The sequence below is a fragment of the Tursiops truncatus genome, chromosome 1 (assembly GCF_011762595.2).
Source record: "Tursiops truncatus isolate mTurTru1 chromosome 1, mTurTru1.mat.Y, whole genome shotgun sequence".
Taxonomy (NCBI): Eukaryota; Metazoa; Chordata; class Mammalia; order Artiodactyla; family Delphinidae; genus Tursiops; species Tursiops truncatus.
Genome location: NC_047034.1, coordinates 131727353 through 131747728, shown reverse-complemented (window position 1 = coordinate 131747728; position 20376 = coordinate 131727353). Strand labels below are relative to the sequence as shown.

The 20376-nt window shown below is 39.3% G+C and overlaps 1 protein-coding gene across 7 annotated transcripts in view; it reads left to right on the top strand.

Moving 5' to 3' along the window:
• Positions 1–20376, top strand: part of NFIA (nuclear factor I A) — a 401445-nt gene that overhangs the window by 337056 nt on the left and 44013 nt on the right. For all 7 annotated transcript variants that reach the window (XM_073789111.1, XM_073789101.1, XM_073789092.1 and 4 more), the window contains one exon: positions 1440–1605. In XM_073789111.1, coding sequence (XP_073645212.1) covers positions 1440–1605 — 166 coding nt within the window. The remainder of the gene's footprint in view (positions 1–1439; positions 1606–20376) is intronic.

The window sequence follows — 20376 nt, the reverse complement described above, 5'->3', positions numbered from 1 at the left end:
CATAATTATTACTGCCTAATTTAGAATATTATATCCCACGACCCTATCACCGATTTTCTTCCCTCGAAGAAATACCTGATTCTGCATATCTGAGACAGAACAGGCAGCCTTGACTAATGTCTGGTGATGTGTTAGCAGATACATTTCTGTCTAGACAACAAATCAATATGGACCCTTTTTTCTTTTTGCTTGTGTATTCATCTGCTTGGCTTATTCTAAAGCATTCACTTGTGGACTTTTAGCCCACTCAGAAATGACACACAGGCAAGTTTGTTGGCAAGAAAGCACAACATTCTGACTGTCAGATGAGATTGTCTTTGAGGAACAATACTAAATATATAAGTGAATGTTGATGAGGCAGTGATACTTCCTCTGCAGAATTACTAAGCTTAAACTTAAAAGCCTGGGCCAGCAACTGAATTTTGATTCAGGACTAGAGCCTAAGTAGGAGCTGTTATTGTTGGTTGAATAGTGTCACTGAAGACCAGAGGCAGAAAGGCCACTTGGGAAGCCATGGAAAACTGAAGTGATCACCAGCATCAAGCATCTGACTTTTAAAATTTCTAACTCTTTTTTAATAGTCCTGACATCATCCCCTATAACTATCAAATGACCAGTTTTGCATTTTGATCAAAATTTTATAGGGTTTAAGGCAGGTCCTTCACGGGACTGTTTCGAAAAACTCAAAAATAAATGGATTTTATTGCTTTCTTCAGAAGGAAACTTTTCTTTTGTTAAAGAGCTGTTACTTGGTTGTTCTAACATCAGGCAGCCAGATAAATATGACTCCTAAGGCATATGCTTATATAATTTAAATCAAAATTAGAAGTGATATTTTTCCTTAGCAGAATTTTGACAGCTGAATTCTAAAGTTTCTGTGCCTGATGTTATACAATATGTGAAAGAAATTTTTTATGTTCACTTAACATATTTATTAAATGTTATATAATATCAACTTTGAAGAGTGAAAATAAAATATTTTTTTAATCTCAAATGCATATTTAGGAAACTTTGTTATATCTGTATAAATAGACATGATGGAATAATTCCACAATCTATAAAACACTTATATATTAAATCAATATTCAATAATCATGAGAATGATGACAAAAGTCACAGTTAATACAGAATCAAAACATACCAAGCAAAAGTTAGCAGGTCATTTTCTAGAATCAGATGCAAAGAAGGTCAGAGTCGTTCAAGAGGTAAGCTTAGGGTGCATTGAGCATGTATGCCTAAGACTGTACTTTTGTGGAATGCCTTAAGAGCAACCCACAGCTCTTCATCCATATGCTCTTACGGAAGAATTCAAGTAGCTAGAATACTTAGTAATTTATGTGAAAGGTGCCTAAGGAATCTTTTGTTTTCCGAAGCGGCTAATGGTTCTATCTGTGTCTTCTTTCTCTTGTGCGTGTTTTGTTTGGTTCCCACCCTGGCAGCCCAACGGGAGTAGCCAAGGCAAAGTGCACAACCCATTCCTCCCCACCCCCATGTTGCCACCACCGCCGCCACCACCGATGGCCAGGCCTGTGCCTCTGCCGGTGCCAGACACAAAGCCTCCGACCACGTCAGCGGAAGGAGGCGCAGCGTCCCCCACCTCACCAAGTAAGTATCGCTGAGATGCGGCGCCGGTCGCCGGTCGTGCTCTGCACACGTGAATGCACACCTACGCCTGGCCCCTCACTGCATAGGCTTCAGTGAAAGGCACGATCCCCAGCGATGGCTGTAGCATGAGTTTGTAGAACCAAGACCAGGTCAGAGCAAACAGCACTCTAGGGTGCTACCAACCACATCAGGTGTGGAAATGACTGGGTGTTTGGGTGGATGAAATGGTGTAACTACATGCCAAGGGCTGAAGTCAAGATATGAAGTATTAAATTTTGCCTATTATTTGAGTGGCTTTGAATGCTATCCTCATGATCATCAAACAGCATCTACTTTTATGGATTCTTATTAGAAAGAGTTCCTCATGCTTCTTAGAGCCCTGCCTTCCAGTAACTTACAATCCAAGAGAAATGCATGTGATGAGGTACCAAGGTTAATGCAACTCATCTCAAATAGAAAAAAAGTTTAGATCAAAGTAACCAATTCAAAGGTGTGTACGTTGAACATTCGCGAAGAATAAGAGCCTGGCAGAAGGTCAGAGCCAGTAGCCATGGCAGCTGCATGGCTAGGCTTGGCAGAGGGAGGAGATGGAAGATGAAACTGGAAGGAAAGAGAAAAGAAATCTTGGCTTGTCTCTGAAAAGTATGGGAACATGTGATCAGACAGTATAGGATTTCAAAACCTTTTGGAATAATGGGAATCATTACTTGATGAATTAGAGGGAGAACAGCTCTCCTGATATTTTAAAGATGACAGGGAATAGAAGTAGCTTAAACACATAAATTTGGCTTTTCTTAGTACCTGAAACAATGACTAAAAGAGTGACAGCTGGAGGCAGAGTTCCCAGGTGATGGTTGGACTACCTGACCTTGACGGGGGTGTGATGACCACCTTCTCTAAAGCTTTACAGAGAGATCAAAGCACAGGAAAGAATGGGAACTGTGACAGTGCCCCTAAGGAGAGGAGGTCTTCAAGGAGGTGAGGCTGAATGCAAGGAATCTACTGAGGAAAAGATGAGCGTAGACCACGAAAGAAGTGTTAAGATCAAGAACTTGAGCAGCAGTTATAGAAGTTGAATGGAGGAGAGCACAAGAAGAAATGTCTTATCGACATAAGCTTTGGGATTGGACAACCACTTGGATGAATATAGTGAAGGATGAAGGATGATTCAGACTTCTCAGCACTGGGGACACGAGTACAGGACGGAAGGAGCCAAAGAGAAAAAATGAGCCTCTTGTGACACTGTGACATTGTGACACTGTGTTCATTGGATTTAATTTTGGTGACACTGAATCCCAAATGTCTAGGGTCTCTCTTGGGCGTGGATGAGCTTTGGGCTCTCTAGTACGTATCCACTTTGATAACACATGTAGCAGTGAGTGGCCCTGTGCATGGATTCTGGTTTCATAGCAAAAAGATTGAGGGTCTAGGGCCAATTCTGGGGAGGCTTACCTCTCTTGGTAAGAGGGGGTTCAACACTTTTCAACAAAGGAGAAAACTCTTGAGTGTCCAGTGACATAGGAAGCAAACTAGGCTTGCTCTAAGCATCTTGGAAGCTCAGCTTAGAAAAGAAGCTTCTGAGAAGCAGAAGCTCATAGGCCTGTCCTGCTTATTGTGTATTCATGTAACATCTTCAAAGGAGTCAGAGAAATAATCATCTCCAAACTCTATTTAGATCTAGTCACTGGGGATGTTGACTTACACATCGGCAGCCATGTGCTTAAACTGTGCTCTGTACATGCCTCTGGGTACCACTTTTCTGTTCATCTTCTCTCTGTATGTTCAGGACATTGGCAGAACCCTCAAAAAGCTTTGTTTAATGTTCTTTTTATTCTGTGTAGACATATCCTTACCTCCACCATCAATGTCTCATGCATCTGTATTGCATTTTCCAGTAACGGGGATGGGGCTTTTCTGAGGCACTGTGGACGAGTGGAAATACCCTGGGCAGCTAGCTGTTGAAGTCTAAAGGATAGGGACTCAAACCCTCACCTTTCACACTGCTATCTCTATTTCTTTACCAACCCCAGTTTCCTCATCTGTAGAACGTGGGTGATAATACCTAGCTGGCAGGGTTATGTGAAATCAGCCACGATAAGCACTACCACCAAATAAATTGGAGCATTTTATTATCTGCCAAAACTCTTAGCTAGTGGAAGCCTCTAGGCTTGGCTAATGAAAAAATATTCCTGTAGGACATGTAGAAGCTACTCAATCCCTCAATCAGGTTGATACCTTTGGGTCCCTTCCCTGGACTCCACTCCATGGATTGGATCTAATGCCTTGTATAAAAAGATACCCATGGTCCTCTTGTGCCCAGCCTCAAGCATTCTTTCAACACGATGGGAAGAAGTGTGGAGGGCGTCTGGGCAGATCCGGTTATGATTGCATGTTCATTAGCACAGTGTTTAGAGATTTTTGGAAAGAGAATATCAGGAAAGGGGACCCAAAGTTTGATATTTACGTAATAATTTGAAACTTACTTTTTGAATCCTAGAATTCTAGGAATGTAGACAAAACAAAGGGTCCTACTGATGGTATAGAAAGGTTTTTATCATCATAAATCTTAGCCTTTTTGGTCTTTTCTGGGGTTTGCTGAATTCACAGTCATATGTTGTTTCACAGCAATTATCACCTGACCATCTTCTACTTTATTATTAAGACAGTGATATTCTGGGAAACTGGTAATTTATAGCATAAGAGAAGCCTCTCAAGTTAAAAATCTCAAAGCCTACCAGTCCACATTGGGAAGAGATTTAAGAACCCCCGCACAACAAATCCTCTTCCATGCCCCAATTCCTGAACTAATTGATAAATAAAATACAAGAAAAAAAATCAGATGGAAGACTAGACTATAACCTCTACTATTAGGAAATGTATTTTTTAGCTACAGGCGAATGTGCTTCCTAATGCTGAAACACAAACAAACCCACCCAGTCGCTGGCAGTGCAGGACCACCGCAGGCCTTCCCATGGGAGGGGGCTGCCCTCCTGTGTAGAGCTGATGGAGGTCCAGGTGGCTCTGTGCTTCCTGGCAGCACCTGTCTCCCTAAGGGAAAGAGGAGAGGAAGGGGTGGGACGAGTCACGTCCAGTGTCTACTTCCAATCGCTACAATAAGTGAGGGAGTGGAGAGGCCCAAGAGTGGATGGGAGGGAAAAGATACCAAGAGTGCTGTAGCCCCTCTTCCTTAACATTCATCTTTGATAACTACCTTCTTTCATTCATTTATTCATCCTTCATATATCGAGTATCCGTCATGTGCCAAGGACTGTGTTAGCCCCTGGGGATACAAAGATGATTCATCCCTGCTCTAAAGAAATGTGGGATTTATTGCAGGAGACAGCTGGGAAACGGGTAGCTCACACTGACAACACTGGGACAGGGGTGCACATAGGTGCCACAAGAGACTTGGGAGGGATTTGGGTCCAGATGCAGAGCCTCAGGTAAGATTTTTTGGACTGAGTGACTTCTAAGCTGTTTAGTAGGAATATCATTCTGGTGTTTTAAGTCTGAGAGAGAAGGTAGAACTTCTCTTCAGAAACCAGCTTGTGGGTGGAAGGAGGGGGTGTCTAAAATTGGATTACCACTGGATAAAAATTTAGAGCAAAAGTATATTTCATAAATTCTGTGCTTTCTTAGAAATTAAAACCACAGGATGGTTGGATCCTGGTTATCTTTGTCAGTTTATTAGAGCTCAACTTTAGTGAGGAGAAACATCACAACAGAGTATTAAGTACAGATGTTCAGTATCCCAACAGTATGTCTGAAACTGAGGCTTTTTCAAAAACACTAACTGTATAATCTAGGACAGCCTTTCCTATTGAGGGGTTTAAGATGACTTGCAATAAAAAAAGATTTAAAAAGTAAAAGTAGGAAATCATACCCAGGATCACCTATATTACCAGCTTTTCTGGGCCTGGACTCCTGTGTCTGTTGGAATAATACTTTGTTCTACACACTCTCATAGGTAGATTGTCAGGATGAACGGGGGTGACAGATGTGCTGTGCTATAGACAGTTAAAAGTCCAAGACATCATTTTTAATATGCTCTTATAATGAAATACAAATGGATACCAGCCTAAAGCAGAATATATACTTTTAAACTAATCAGTTGCCTCTGGCACCAATATGCAACTTTGCAGCTGTGGCCAAGAAAACAGGGTAAGGCAGATTTGGGGAGGGACATGTTTGCCTATAAAATAAATAGATTTTAATGGGAAAAATCTTTACCAGTGCCTTAAAAAACAGAGTAGCGAGGGTGGAAATAAGAGTTCTGCTGTCTCTCAAGGAGGACATTCATACTGTTGATTCGTTTGGAGAAAGATTGATATACTATGCCTGATCTCTTTAGGATACCATGACAAATAGAAAGGATAACTGGTTAAGAGTAATTCACAATGGATGGGTTCCATTCCCGCTGATTAACTGGGTTTAGATACCCAGCGAGAGATTATCACATCCTTCATTCATTCAATAAATAGTTATTGACCATCCACTACGTGCCAGCAGTGTTCTAGATGCTAGGATTCTGCAGGAAATGAAAGAAATAAAAATCCCTGATCTTGCGGAGCTTTCATTTTACAGAAGGAAGAAAGGCGATAAATAAAATAATAAGTATAATAGGTAGGAGTGATGTAAGGTGGTGATACATAAGTGCTACGTAGGAAAATGAAGCACAGAGGGGTTGGGATTAGTGGGGTTGGGATACAACTTAGATAGGATGGTTGGAGAAGGCCTGTCTGAGAGGGGGAGATTTGAACAAAGGTCTGACAGAGGTGAGAGGGTGAGCCATGAGACTGTAGAGGGAAGCGCTTTGCAAGCAGGAGGATCAGACAGTCCAGCCCGCATGTTTAAGGAACAACCCGGAGGCCAGTGTGGTGAGAGCAGAGTGAGTGAATGAGTGAAGGTAGGGGGAGGCCAGGTCTGAGGGGTAATGTGGATGAATGTGGATGTGACTGGGAGATGGGGGGGGCGAGAGGGCGTGGAGGAAGGAGGTTCTTATAGGCCATGGTTAGGGCTTTGGCATTTTCTCTGAGTGAGATGGGGAGCAGAGGAGTGATACTGCCTAGGTTTTTTGTTTGTTTGTTTTATTTTTTTTTTGCGGAACGTGGGCCTCTCACTGTTGTGGCCTCTCCCGTTGCGGAGCACAGGCTCCGGACGCGCAGGCTCAGCGGCCATGGCTCACGGGCCCAGCCACTCCGCGGCATGGGGGATCTTCCCAGACCGGGGCACGAACCTGCGTCCCCTGCATTGGCAGGCGGACTCTCAACCACTGCGCCACCAGGAAAGCCCCCTACCTAGGTTTTAATAGAAACTCTTTGAAGGCTTTGTTGAAAATAGGTTTCAGGGGGCAAGAATTAAAGCAGGAAGACCAGTTAAGAGGCTTTTTAAAAAAATCAATACATATGATGAGTGTCTTCTGCATGCCAGCCACTATTCTAGGTGCCAGGGATCCAAAAGTGAACAAAGCAGACAATCGCCTTCCCTTGTGGAGCTTAGCTAGAGGGAGGGGACAAACAATAATTAAAGAATAAGTATGCTAGTAATTTAGGGACCAGTAAGTACAATGGAGAAAACTAACACGGGGAGGGGAGGTGGCACACCATTGCAGTAATGCAAGCAAGAGTTGCTAATGACCTGTACCAGCATCCGGGCAGTAGAGGTGGTGAGAAATATTTGAAAGGTAAAGCTGATAGGATTTACTGACACATTAGATGTGGGTTGAGAAGAAAAAAAAAAAAAAACACTAGAGAAACAGCAGTGACTCCTAGGTTTTTGACCTGAGCAGTTGGAAGGATGGAGTTGCCATAAACTGAGACGGGAAAAATTGCAGGAAGAGCAGTTCTGGGCAAGGGGTGGGGATCAGAAGTTTGGTTTGACTAAGTTATATTTGGAGATGCCTATTAGGTATCTTACTGGTGAGACCAATTATAATAACATCCTACCTACTGCAGTTGTTTGCAGTGTACTCAGTTTTTCCACATGTACCATCTCATTAATTGCGGAGGGACTCCTTTGCAAACATGTAATAAAACAAGTGGATATTCCTGAGAGTCCTGAGGACAACAGCTCCAGAATAGGAGAAATCTCTCATTACGTTTGGGTCTGTTTGTGGTATGATAATTCAAAATCCACTATTCATTTTCTTAATTGCATTGTAAGATTCAATTTTTTTATAATAGGTTGGCACCAAGAACATACTATAAAAATGGGTTTTTCCAGAAAAGAAACTGAAGATTGGCATCATAGCTTAGAATTATAATGAAAAGAAAGAAACACTTTTGAATTATGATGGAAGATAAAACATGCATATTTTCCTTTTTTAAATTAATTATGAACACAAAAACTCAATTTAAAAATGCATAAAAGACTTATAAACAATTTTCTCCATGCCTTCTTAGCCATGAACTTGTGATTTTTTAAAACTAGAATTCTGTTAAATTAGAAGCATGTAATAACAAGTTCCCTTTTTTATTTTTATATCTCTGATGAATCTTGTATATATTCATTATATGAATGAGTTTGAACCTGTTAACCAGAAAGATAATAATCTGACGGGGATTGAAATTTCCTAGTGTAATAATTAACATATGTTCAGTGCTTTTTGGTTAGCAAAGCTCTTTACACATGTATGTTATCTCGTTCCGTCTTCCTAAGACTCCTGTGAGGTCAGGATTTTATAGACAAGGAAACTGAGATTCCAGAGTGGAGGTTACTTTCCCAAGATTATGTAATCCCATGGTAGCTTGGTACTAGCTCCTACTGTAGCCAAATTACAAAGCAATGGGACTTGATTTTCGGTTACCGAGCAGGCACAACTGTCTGCTCTCGTCTGAAATTAATAACACAACAAACCATTGAGCTTTTATTAATGTGTCAAGCACTTTAAAAAATGTTTTTTATGTATTATCTTGTTTTAATCCTCACATTAGTGCTATGAAGTACATACTTTAAAAAGTAAATACCCTAACTGAGAAAGACAAGGCACGAAGATATAGGTAACTTTCTCAGGGTCGCTTAGCCAAGGGTAGCAGCATCATGACTCACACCCAGCCACTTTGAACCTGTAGTTCATGCACTTGGCCAGAGCATCCGGAGCCCAAAGTTTCCATGTTTGCAGTGAAGAACCTGTGGGAGTAGTACAGAGGAAGATATTAGTGGTCATTTATACTTTAGTGTGGATTGGTTTCTGTTGCTGAGAGTAACTTTTGTTAGCAGGGAAAGGAAGAGAGTAGAAGATCTGGAGGGAGATAAGACAAAAATAGCAAAAAAGGTAGACAAACAGGACCTATAGCTAAAGGCAGATTTTCTTTATTCCCCACTGCTCTCCAGAGCTTGAACTGTTGCTGAATGCTTAGGAGAATTACTTTCTGAGTTTTCACCCACATAATGACAGCTCTCTTTTTCACCAACACGTTTTTCTGTGTAAAACACACAATTTTAATCAGTAATTGAATTTAGAGCAAATCAGTGAATGATATGTCATATTTACACAATTTTTAAATGACTAAGGACTGTATTTCCTCTTTCAGACAAGAGCCAGTGGATAAGGACAAGAAAGAATAAAAAAAAAAAAAAGGGGGGGCTTCCCTAGTGGCGCAGTGGTTGAGAGTCCGCCTGCCGATGTAGGGGACATGGGTTCGTGCCCCGGTCCGGGAAGATCCCCCATGCCGCGGAGCGGCTGGGCCCGTGAGCCATGGCCGCTGAGCCTGCGCGTCCGGAGCCTGTGCTCCGAAACGGGAGAGGCCACAGCAGTGAAAGGCCCGCGTACCGCAAAAAAAAAAAAAAAAAAAAAAAAAAAAGTTAGCGGCTTCCTTTCACAAAACAGTTTTTCATTACTGATGCCTGCACTATTCCTTTAGTCTTTAAATTTTTTTAAAAAATTTACATTCAGTGAAATTCACTCTTTAATGTACAGTTCTATGAGTTTTATAACATCATAGATTCTTCCAGCCAACACCAGACAGGATACAGAACAATTCTAAAGAACTCCCTCCTCTTTCTTATCTACTCTTTCTTATCTACTCTTCAGTTATTGTCTGATGTCACTTAGTGCCAGGGAACTTATTTTACTTTGATCTCTCTATTTCCACATTGATATTTATTCTTCTGTCAGTACTGCTACTATCCCCATTATATTTTAATTTTTTATATTCATCTGAATTAGAAAGAGACCTACATAACTACAGTACTTTAGTATATGATAATAGTGACATTTCTTATTGGAAGAGGGAAAGGGATTATTCAGTAAAGTATATTGGGATGACTGAGTAGCTGTCCAGAAAAAATAAAATTCCTTACACCAAAATAAATTCCAGGTGGTGCAAAAAATATAACATAGAAATATTAAGCCTTAAAATACCAAGAAAAAAATAGGAGAAACTTTTTGTGAAATATTGGAGTGAGAAAGGCCTTTCAAATAATACAAAAAAAACAGAATCCATGAAAACAAAACTGATAAGTTCTACTCTAAAAGTATTAACAATGTATACACTGGAAAAAAAACACTATAGACAAAGTCAAAAGACAATGATAAAGTGGGAAAAATATTTGCAACACCTGTGGCAGAGGGCTACATTATGTAATATATAAATAGTTTTTTTTTTAACATCTTTACTGTGGTATAATTGTTTTACAATGGTGTGTTAGTTTCTGCTTTATAACAAAGTGAATCAGTTATACATACACATATGTTCCCATATCTCTTCCCTCTTGCGTCTCCCTCCCTCCCACCCTCCCTATCCCACCCCTCCAGGCACTATAAATAGTTTTGTATGTTTTTCTTTTTAACATCTTTATTGGGGTATAATTGCTTTACAATGGTGTGTTAGTTTCTGCTTTATAACAAAGTGAATCAGTTATACATATACATGTGTTCCCATATGTCTTCCCTCTTGCGTCTCCCTCCCTCCCACTCTCCCTATCCCACCCCTCCAGGTTGTCTCAAAGCACCGAGCCAATATCCCTGTGCCATGTGGCTGCTTCCCACTAGCTATCTACCTTACGTTTGTTAGTGTGTATATGTCCATGACTCTCTCTCGCCCTATCACAGCTCACCCTTCCCCCTCCCCATAACCTCAAGTCCGTTCTCCAGTAGGTCTGCGTCTTTATTCCTGTCTTACCTCTAGGTTCTTCATGACATTTTTTTTTCTTAAATTCCATATATATGTGTTAGCATACGGTATTTGTCTTTTTCTTTCTGACTTACTTCACTCTGTGTGACAGACTCTAGGTCTATCCACCTCACTACAAATAGCTCAATTTCGTTTCTTTTTATGGCTGAGTAATATTCCATTGTATATATGTGCCACATCTTCTTTATCCATTCATCCGATGATGGACACTTAGGTTGTTTCCATCTCCGGGCTATTGTAAATAGAGCTGCAATGAACATTTTGGTACATGACTCTTTTTGAATTTTGGTTTTCTCAGGGTATATGCCCAGTAGTGGGATTGCTGGGTCATATGGTAGTTCTATTTGTAGTTTTTTAAGGAACCTCCATACTGTTCTCCATAGTGGCTGTACCAATTCACATTCCCACCAGCAGTGCAAGAGTGTTCCCTTTTCTCCACAGCCTCTCCAGCATTTATTGTTTCTAGATTTTTTGATGATGGCCATTCTGACTGGTGTGAGATGATATCTCATTGTAGTTTTGATTTGCATTTCTCTAATGATTAATGATGTTGAGCATTCTTTCACGTGTTTGTTGGCAGTCTGTATATCTTCTTTGGAGAAATGTCTATTTAGGTCTTCTGCCCATTTTTGGATTGGGTTGTTTGTTTTTTTGTTATTGAGCTGCATGACCTGCTTGTAAATTTTGGAGATTAATCCTTTGTCAGTTGCTTCATTTGCAAATATTTTCTCCCATTCTGAGGGTTGTCTTTTGGTCTTGTTTATGGTTTCCTTTACTGTGCAAAAGCTTTGAAGTTTCATTAGGTCCCATTTGTTTATTTTTGTTTTTATTTCCATTACTCCAGGAGGTGGGTCAGAAAGGATCTTGCTGTGATTTATGTCATAGAGTGTTCTGCCTATGTTTTCCTCTAAGAGTTTGATAGTTTCTGGCCTTACATTTAGGTCTTTAATCCATTTTGAGCTTATTTTTGTGTATGGTGTTAGGGAGTGATCTAATCTCATAGTTTTACATGTACCTGTCCAGTTTTCCCAGCACCACTTATTGAAGCGGCTGTCCTTTCTCCACTGTACATTCCTGCCTCCTTTATCAAAGATAAGGTGTCCATATGTGCGTGGGTTTATCTCTGGGCTTTCTATCCTGTTCCATTGATCTATCTTTTGTTTTTGTGCCAGTACCATACTGTCTTGATTAAGGTAGCTTTGTAGTATAGTCTGAAGTCAGGGAGCCTGATTCCTCCAACTCCGTTTTTCGTTCTCAAGATTGCTTTGGCTATTCGGGGTCTTTTGTGTTTCCATACAAATTGTGAAATTTTTTGTTCTAGTTCTGTGAAAAATGCCAGTGGTAGTTTGGTAGGGATTGCATTGAATCTATAGATTGCTTTGGGTAGTAGAGTCATTTTCACAATGTTGATTCTTCCAATCCAAGAACATGGTATATCTCTCCATCTATTTGTATCATCTTTAATTTCTTTCATCAGTGTCTTATAATTTTCTGCATACAGGTCTTTTGTCTCCTTAGGTAGGTTTATTCCTAGATATTTTATTCTTTTTGTTGCAGTGGTAAATGGGAGTGTTTTCTTGATTTCACTTTCAGATTTTTCATCATTAGTGTATAGGAATGCCAGAGATTTCTGTGCATTAATTTTGTATCCTGCTACTTTATCAAATTCATTGATTAGCTCTAGTAGTTTTCTGGTAGCATCTTTAGGATTCTCTAAGTATAGTATCATGTCATCTGCAAACAATGACAGCTTTACTTCTTCTCTTCCGATTTGGATTCCTTTTATTTCCTTTTCTTCTCTGATTGCTGTGGCTAAAACTTCCAAAACTATGTTGAATAAGAGTGGTGAGAGTGGGCAACCTTGTCTTGTTCCTGATCTTAGTGGAAATGCTTTCAGTTTTTCACCATTGAGGATGATGTTGGCTGTGGGCTTGTCATATATGACCTTTATTATGTTGAGGAAAGTTCCCTCTATGCCTACTTTCTGCAGGGTTTTTATCATAAATGGGTGTTGAACATTGTCAAAAGCTTTCTCTGCATCTATTGAGATGATCATATGGTTTTTTTCCTTCAATTTGTTAATATGGTTTATCACATTGATAGATTTGCGTATATTGAAGAATCCTTGCATTCCTGGAATAAACCCCACTTGATCATGGTGTATGATCCTTTTAATGTGCTGTTGGATTCTGTGTGCTAGTATTTTGTTGAGGATTTTTCCATCTATGTTCATCAGTGATATTGGCCTGTAGTTTTCTTTCTTTGTGACATCCTTGTTTGGTTTTGGTATCAAGGTGATGGTGGCCTCGTAGAAGAAATTTGGGAGTGTTCTTTCCTCTGCTATATTTTGGAAGAGTTTGAGAAGGATAGGTGTTAGCTCTTCTCTAAATGTTTGATAGAATTCGCCTGTGAAGCCATGTGGTCCTGGGCTTTTGTTTGTTGGAAGATTTTTAATCCCAGTTTCAATTTCAGTACTTGTGATTGGTCTGTTCATATTTTCTATTTCTTCCTGATTCAGTCATGGCAGGTTGTGCATTTCTAAGAATTTGTCCATTTCTTCCAGATTGTCCATTTTATTGGCATAGAGTTGCTTGTAGTAATGTCTCATGATCTTTTTTATATCTGCACTGTCAGTTGTTCCTTCTTCTTTTTCATTTCTAATTCTATTGATTTGAGTCTTCTCCCTTTTTTTCTTGATGAGTCTGGCTAGTGGTTTATCTATTTTGTTTATCTTCTCAAAGAACCAGCTTTTAGTTTTATTGATCTTTGTTATTGTTTCCTTCATTTCTTTTTCATTTATTTCTGATCTGATTTTTATGATTTCTTTCCTTCTGCTAGCTTTGGGGTTTTTTTGTTCTTCTTTCTCTTATTGCTTGAGGTGCAAGGTTAGGTTGTTTATTCGAGATGTTTCCTGCTTCTTAAGGTGGGCTTGTATTGCTATAAACTTCCCCCTTAGAACTGCTTTTGCTGCATCCCATAGGTTTTGGGTCGTTGTGTCTCCATTGTCATTTGTTTCTAGGTATTTTTTTATTTCCTCTTTGATTTCTTCAGTGATCACTTCATTATTAAGTAGTGTATTGTTTAGCCTCCATGTGTTTGTATTTTTTACAGATCTTTTCCTGTAATTGATATCTAGTTTCTTGGCGTTGTGGTCAGAAAAGATACTTGATACAATTTCAATTTTCTTAAATTTACCAAAGCTTGATTTGTGACCCAAGATATGATCTATCCTGGAGAATGTCCATGAGCACTTGAGAAAAATGTGTATTCTGTTGTTTTTGGGTGGAGTGTCCTATAAATATCAATTAAGTCCATCGTGTTTAATGTATCATTTAAAGCTTGTGTTTCCTTATTTATTTTCATTTTGGATGATCAGTCCATGGGTGAAAGTGGGGTGTTAAAGTCCCCTACTATGAATGTGTTACTGTCGATTTCCCCTTTTATGGCTGTTAGTATTTGCCTTATGTATTGAGGTGCTCCTATGTTGGGTGCATAAATATTTACAATTGTTGTATCTTCTTCTTGGATCGATCCCTTGATCATTATGTAGTGTCCTTCTTTGTCTCTTTTAATAGTCCTTATTTTAAAGACCATTTTGTCTGATATGAGAATTGCTACTCCAGCTTTCTTTTGGTTTCCATTTGCATGGAATATCTTTTTCCATCCCCTTACTTTCAGTCTGTATGTGTCTCTAGGTCTGAAGTGGGTCTCTTGTAGACAGCATATGTAAGGGTCTTGTTTTTGTATCCATTCAGCCAATCTGTGTCTTTTGGTGGGAGCATTTAGTCCATTTACATTTAAGGTAATTATCGATATGTATGTTCTATTCCCATTTTCTAAATTGTTTTGGGTTCGTTATTATAGGTCTTTTCCTTCTCTTGTGTTTCTTGTCTAGAGAAGTTCCTTTAGCATTTGTTGTAAAGCTGGTTTGATGGTGCTGAACTCTCTCAGCTTTTGCTTGTCTGTAAAGGTTTTAATTTCTCCATTGAATCTGAATGAGATCCTTGCTGGGTAGAGTAGTTTTGGTTGCAGGTTTTTCTCCTTCATCACTTTCAGTATGTCCTGCCACTCCCTTCTGGCTTGTAGGGTTTCTGCTGAGAGATCAGCTGTTAACCTTATGGGGATTCCCTTGTGTGTTATTTGTTGTTTTTCCCTTGCTGCTTTTAATATGCTTTCTTTGTATTTAATTTTTGACAGTTTGATTAATATTTGTCTTGGCGTATTTCTCCTTGGATTTATCCTGTATGGGACTCTCTGTGCTTCCTGGACTTGATTAACTATCTCCTTTCCCAAATTAGGGAAGTTTTCAACCATAATCTCTTCAAATATTTTCTCAGTCCCTTTCTTTTTCTCTTCTTCTTCTGGAACCCCTATAAGTCGAATGTTGGTGCATTTAATGTTGTCCCAGAGGTCTCTGAGACTGTCCTCAGTTCTTTTCATTCTTTTTTCTTTATTCTGCTCTGCAGTAGTTATTTCCACTATTTTATCTTCCAGGTCACTTATCCGTTCTTCTGCCTCAGTTATTCTGCTATTGATCCCATCTAGAGTACTTTTAATTTCATTTATTGTGTTGTTCATCGTTGCTTGTTTCATCTTTATTTCTTCTAGGTCCTTGTTAACTATTTCTTGCATTTTGTCCATTCTATTTCCAAGATTTTGGATCATGCTTACTATCATTATTCTGAATTTTTTTTCAGGTAGACTGCCTATTTCCTCTTCATTTGTTAGGTCTGGTGCATTTTTATCTTGCCCCTTTATCTGCTGTGTGTTTTTCTGTCTTCTCATTTTGCTTATCTTACTGTGTTTGGGATCTCCTTTTTGCAGGCTGCAGGTCGTAGTTTCCGCTGTTTTTGATGTCTGTCTCCAGTGGCTAAGGTTGGTTCAGTGGGTTGTGTAGGCTTCCTGGTGTAGGGGACTAGTGCCTGTGTTGTGGTGGATGAGGCTGGATCTTGTCTCTCTAGTGGGCAGGTTCACGTCTGGTGGTGTGTTTTGGGGTGTCTGTGGCCTTATTATGATGTTAGGCAGCTTCTCTGCTAATGGGTGGGGTTGTGTTCCTGTTTTGCTAGTTGTTTGGCATAGGTTATCCAGCACTGTAGCTTGCTGGTCGTTGAGTGAAGCTGGGTGCTGATGTTAAGATGGAGGTCTCTGGGAGATTTTCGCCGTTTGATATTACGTGGAGCTGGGAGGTCTCTTGTTGACCAGTGTCCTGAAGTTGGCTCTCCTACCTCAGAGGCAGAGCCCTGACTCCTGGCTGGAGCACCAAGGGCCTTTCATCCACACGGCTCCTCAATTTGGGATGACTCGTTGTCTATTCCGGTATTCCAGAGATGCAAGGTACATCAAGTTGATTGTGGAGCTTTAATCTGCTGTCTCTGAGGCTTTTGGGAGGTCTGAGGTCTTCTGCCAGCCTTCAGGAGGTGTTCTGTAGGAGTTGTCCCACGTGTAGATGTATTTCTGGTGTATCCGTGGGGAGGAAGGTGATCTCTGCGTCTTACTCTTCAGCCATCTTCAAGGTCCCCCCTCTGAATAGTTTTTTAAAGTCAGTAAGAGAGACCAATAATCCAACAGAAAGACAACAAAATGATATAAACATAGAGAAATGGAAAACATTTGAAAAATGTCTCATTCATGTAGCATAAAAGCAATACAAATTAAAACTCGAATGGTATTTTTACCTATCAGATTAGCAAAGATCAAAAAGGATCTTGACACAATCTTGGTAAGTGTGTGGGAAACAGGCACACTCCTATACTGTTAGAGGACTGTAAATTGGTTCAACCTCTTCAGAGGACAATTTTGTTTTATATATATTTATATATGTGTGTGTGTGTGTGTGTGTGTGTGTGTGTGTATAAATTTTAAATGTAAGCCATGCATTGTGTTGGACATGTGAGCAAAGTTATACATCAAGTGTTCATTGCAACAGTGATTATAATAAAAGATTGGTAACACCAGTCATATCCACCAATATGATATACATTAGAAACCCTCTAAAAGTAAGGGTAGGGGGACTTCCCTGGTGGTCCAGTGGTAAAGAATCCGCCTTACAATGCAGGGGACGCGGTTCGATCCCTGGTCAGGGAACTGAGATCCCACATGCCGCGGGGCAACTAAGCCCTTGCGCCACAGCTACTGAGCTCCCGCATCTCAACTAGAGAGCCCATGTTCCGCAAACTAAAGAGCCCACACGACCTGGAGCCTGTGCACCACGACTAGAGAGAGAAAACCCGCACGCCACAGCTAGAGAGAAGCCCACGCGCCACAACGAAAGATACCGCGTGCTTCAACGAAGATCCTGCGTGCCGCAACTAAGACCTAACGCAGCCAAAAATAAGTAAAATAAGAAGTAAATAAATAATAAATCTTTTAAAAGAAAAAGTAAGGATAGGTCTGTATGAATTCATGGAATAATCTTTGAGTTATATTAAGTAAGCAAAAGAGAGCACTAAGAAAAAGTATGTATAGAATACCTACTGCCATAGAGTGGAGGATGTATATACACACTTGACTGTGTGTTGAAGGATGGAAACTGGTTCATTGGGGGGTAGTTCTTTAGTGCCTTGCCCAACGAGAATGAAAGATATTATTGAGTTTTAAATCCCCTTTTATGTCAAATATAATGCTTTATTTAATTTTTAAAGTATTTGTCCAATGAACTAAAATTCTTCTTTATACCCCAACCACTAACTGTAGTGACCAAAACTCACACAGTGGAGGCAGGGAAGGGGGGTGGTCCATAAAATCCTTGGCAAATTTTATACATCTAGTTTTTAGTTGCCCTAACCTGAACTTCGGGTGTGATAGCAAAAATATGTGCTCTTTCTGGTAAAGAATACTATTCTTTATCCCTCACAGAGAACATGGAATTGAGTCGAAAGTTAGCATTTTCACTCTCAGTAGCTATTATTTGGTCACAAGTTCTGCTTTAGGAACCCATTGGATACAGATGCACACATGCTATCTTAAGTCATAATTTTTCATAAATACTTTTTGCAGAGTACTTCTACTTTTTGTACAACCCAAGTTTTTAATGTCTAAATTTGAAAAGGAAAAAGAAAAATAATTATTGGAAATCAGGCACTTCGATAGGTATTTTCATATGCGTTACCTTAGTTGCAGTTGATTGTTATTTTAATCCGCAGAATTGGACTCGTTAGCCCTCTTTTTAAAAAAAGAAAACTGAGACTGAACCAGAATTCAAATCGGGGTCTGTTGGACTCTAAAGCCCCGTGCTTTCTACTCTACCGGGACACTTACTGTGTTTCAAGATATAATATCATACACCTTTCCTCTGAAAATCCTAAGACACGCCATAAAGAACTTTTTTTTCTTTTTTGGCCTCATTGCGTGGCATGTAGGATCTTAGTTCCCCAACCAGGGATCACACCTGTGCCCCCTGCACTGAAAGCGGGGAGTCTCAACCAGTGGACCGCCAGGGAAGTCCCAAAGAACTTCTAAATTATTCCAATAAAAACTCTTGGGTACTTTGAATTGGATGAAAAACAGGAATGAGAGCAGGAAAAAAGAGAGAAGAAATGAACTTTGTAAAGAAGGAGTGAGTTACAAAAGAGAGCCGACAATAGATGATTACATTCATTTAGGTTATCATAACCCATGCAGGTCTTATTTTTGCCTCAGTTTTTTACTTTTTCAGATGACAGAAATGACAGATGAGTTTTAAGATTTTCTTCATGAAGATAACAATGGCAGTGTAGGAAACTTGAAAAATACAGAAAAGGATTTTAAAAATCATATTCTCCTATAACCAGCTACTATTAACATTTTGGTCTGGTTTTCCCCCATTTTTTCAGTGCATGTCTATGTGTATATGATTGTGACCTACTGAATATAATATTTTGTATGTTATTTTCTTAACGAGTATTTTACACCTTTTCTTCATAAAAAAATAAAAAGCTAGGAAATGTGATTTTAAATATTTTTACTTATTCTCCTACCATAGACCATTAACTTTTGTTCCAACCTATGGAATATGCTCCAGCATATTGTCGAACATATATTTTTGTCCCCAACTTGAATAATTTTATTAGGCCAGATTTCTAGAATTGGAATTACTAGTGCAAACAGTATGAATATTCCTCTTGATACACGTTTCCAAATTGCTTTTCAGAAAAGTTGTGCCATCTTACACCCCTTACAAATTATATTTGAGTCTGATATAACGTTAACCCTTGAGAGGTTTGAGTATTATTTTTTTAATTGGTGGAAGGCAGGTATCTCAGGGTGTAATGCCCTTAATCAGATTTTGGAATCAGTAGTCCCTGATTGGATGAGTTTAGCAGTTTTCTTCAACTGTTTTAATATAAAGTACAGTGGGATTCTGGAGATTTCCCACCTTGTTGGCTAAGCCTCTCCTTAGGGATCGCTCTCTGGATTGCTCCTGTGGAGAGGGTCGCCTATTAGACATTCACAGAGTGGGTGAAGCCTTAAAGAGCTGGGAGTATTAGAGTAAATAATATTTACTATGCTGAACTTTTTATATAGAGACACTCAGAGAGGTTAACTGGCTTGCCAAGGTCACATTTCTAGTAAGAGACTGAATGGATTCAATCCAGGATTTTCTGATTCTAAAATTCATTTTCTATTAACTACCTTGCACTGCTGTAAAAATAAAAATATTACTTGGGGCTTTCAGGTTCTGTTTGTCTTTATTTTATTTAAGATTAAGAATTACTGGAAGGTGTTTTAAAATCACTCATAATCCCAGTCTTTAGAGATAATCACTTTCTGTGCATATTTTCAACATAATTGATCATGATATGTGTGTGTGTGCCTACATATACATACATATATGTACAGTTTTGTAAACTAATTTTATTCATTTTATTTCATATTATAAACATGTGTCATTATTATATTAAAACATTTTTAATGGCTGCAATATTCCATCAGTTGGTTCCAGTTTGTTGCACTTGTAAGTAATGCTGTAATGAACATCTTGGAGCATAAATCTTTATATGTACTTTTAAGTATTTGTTGAGGATATAGTCCCAGAAGTGGTTTTCCAAAGTTACACTGCCTTTGGAGAGGCTGCAGAAGCCTTTCAAGAGGGAGGGATCTAATCTATTGATCTACGTTTCTTTTTTTAGTAAACCCCAGCTGAATCCAGGGTTTATTCCCTGTGACTCTTTAATATTACTTTCACCTGTGCCTACCCGTCTATGTGGTTGCTTGTGATCAATAAGTATGTTCTATCAGTTGCACAACACGCTGGCATACACGTAAAAATACATGACATAGAATGTGGATTAGTTATTAGAAATAAATTTAAATGAACTGAAACAAGGCTGTATTCCTATCCTTTAAGTTATTACGAAAAAGAATATTATAGGCAGTGTAAATAGGTTGTTTACAGGAAACACTCATTGTAGAGTACCTCTTTATCACAGATTTTGGTAACATAACGTCAAAGCACCTCCAGTTTACAAGTGGCTCTGATCCCCTTTTCTCTGTGTGCACACATGAATTGTCTTATACCTTCCCTTCTGTACGTTTTACCCCAAATCATGATGTCACTTGAGCCCCTGCCCCCTATGAAGATCCCTAATACAAGTAGAGAGACCAGCAGAGCAAAGCCATCTGCTTAAATTGATTCTTTTCATGATTTTTTGAGAACTAT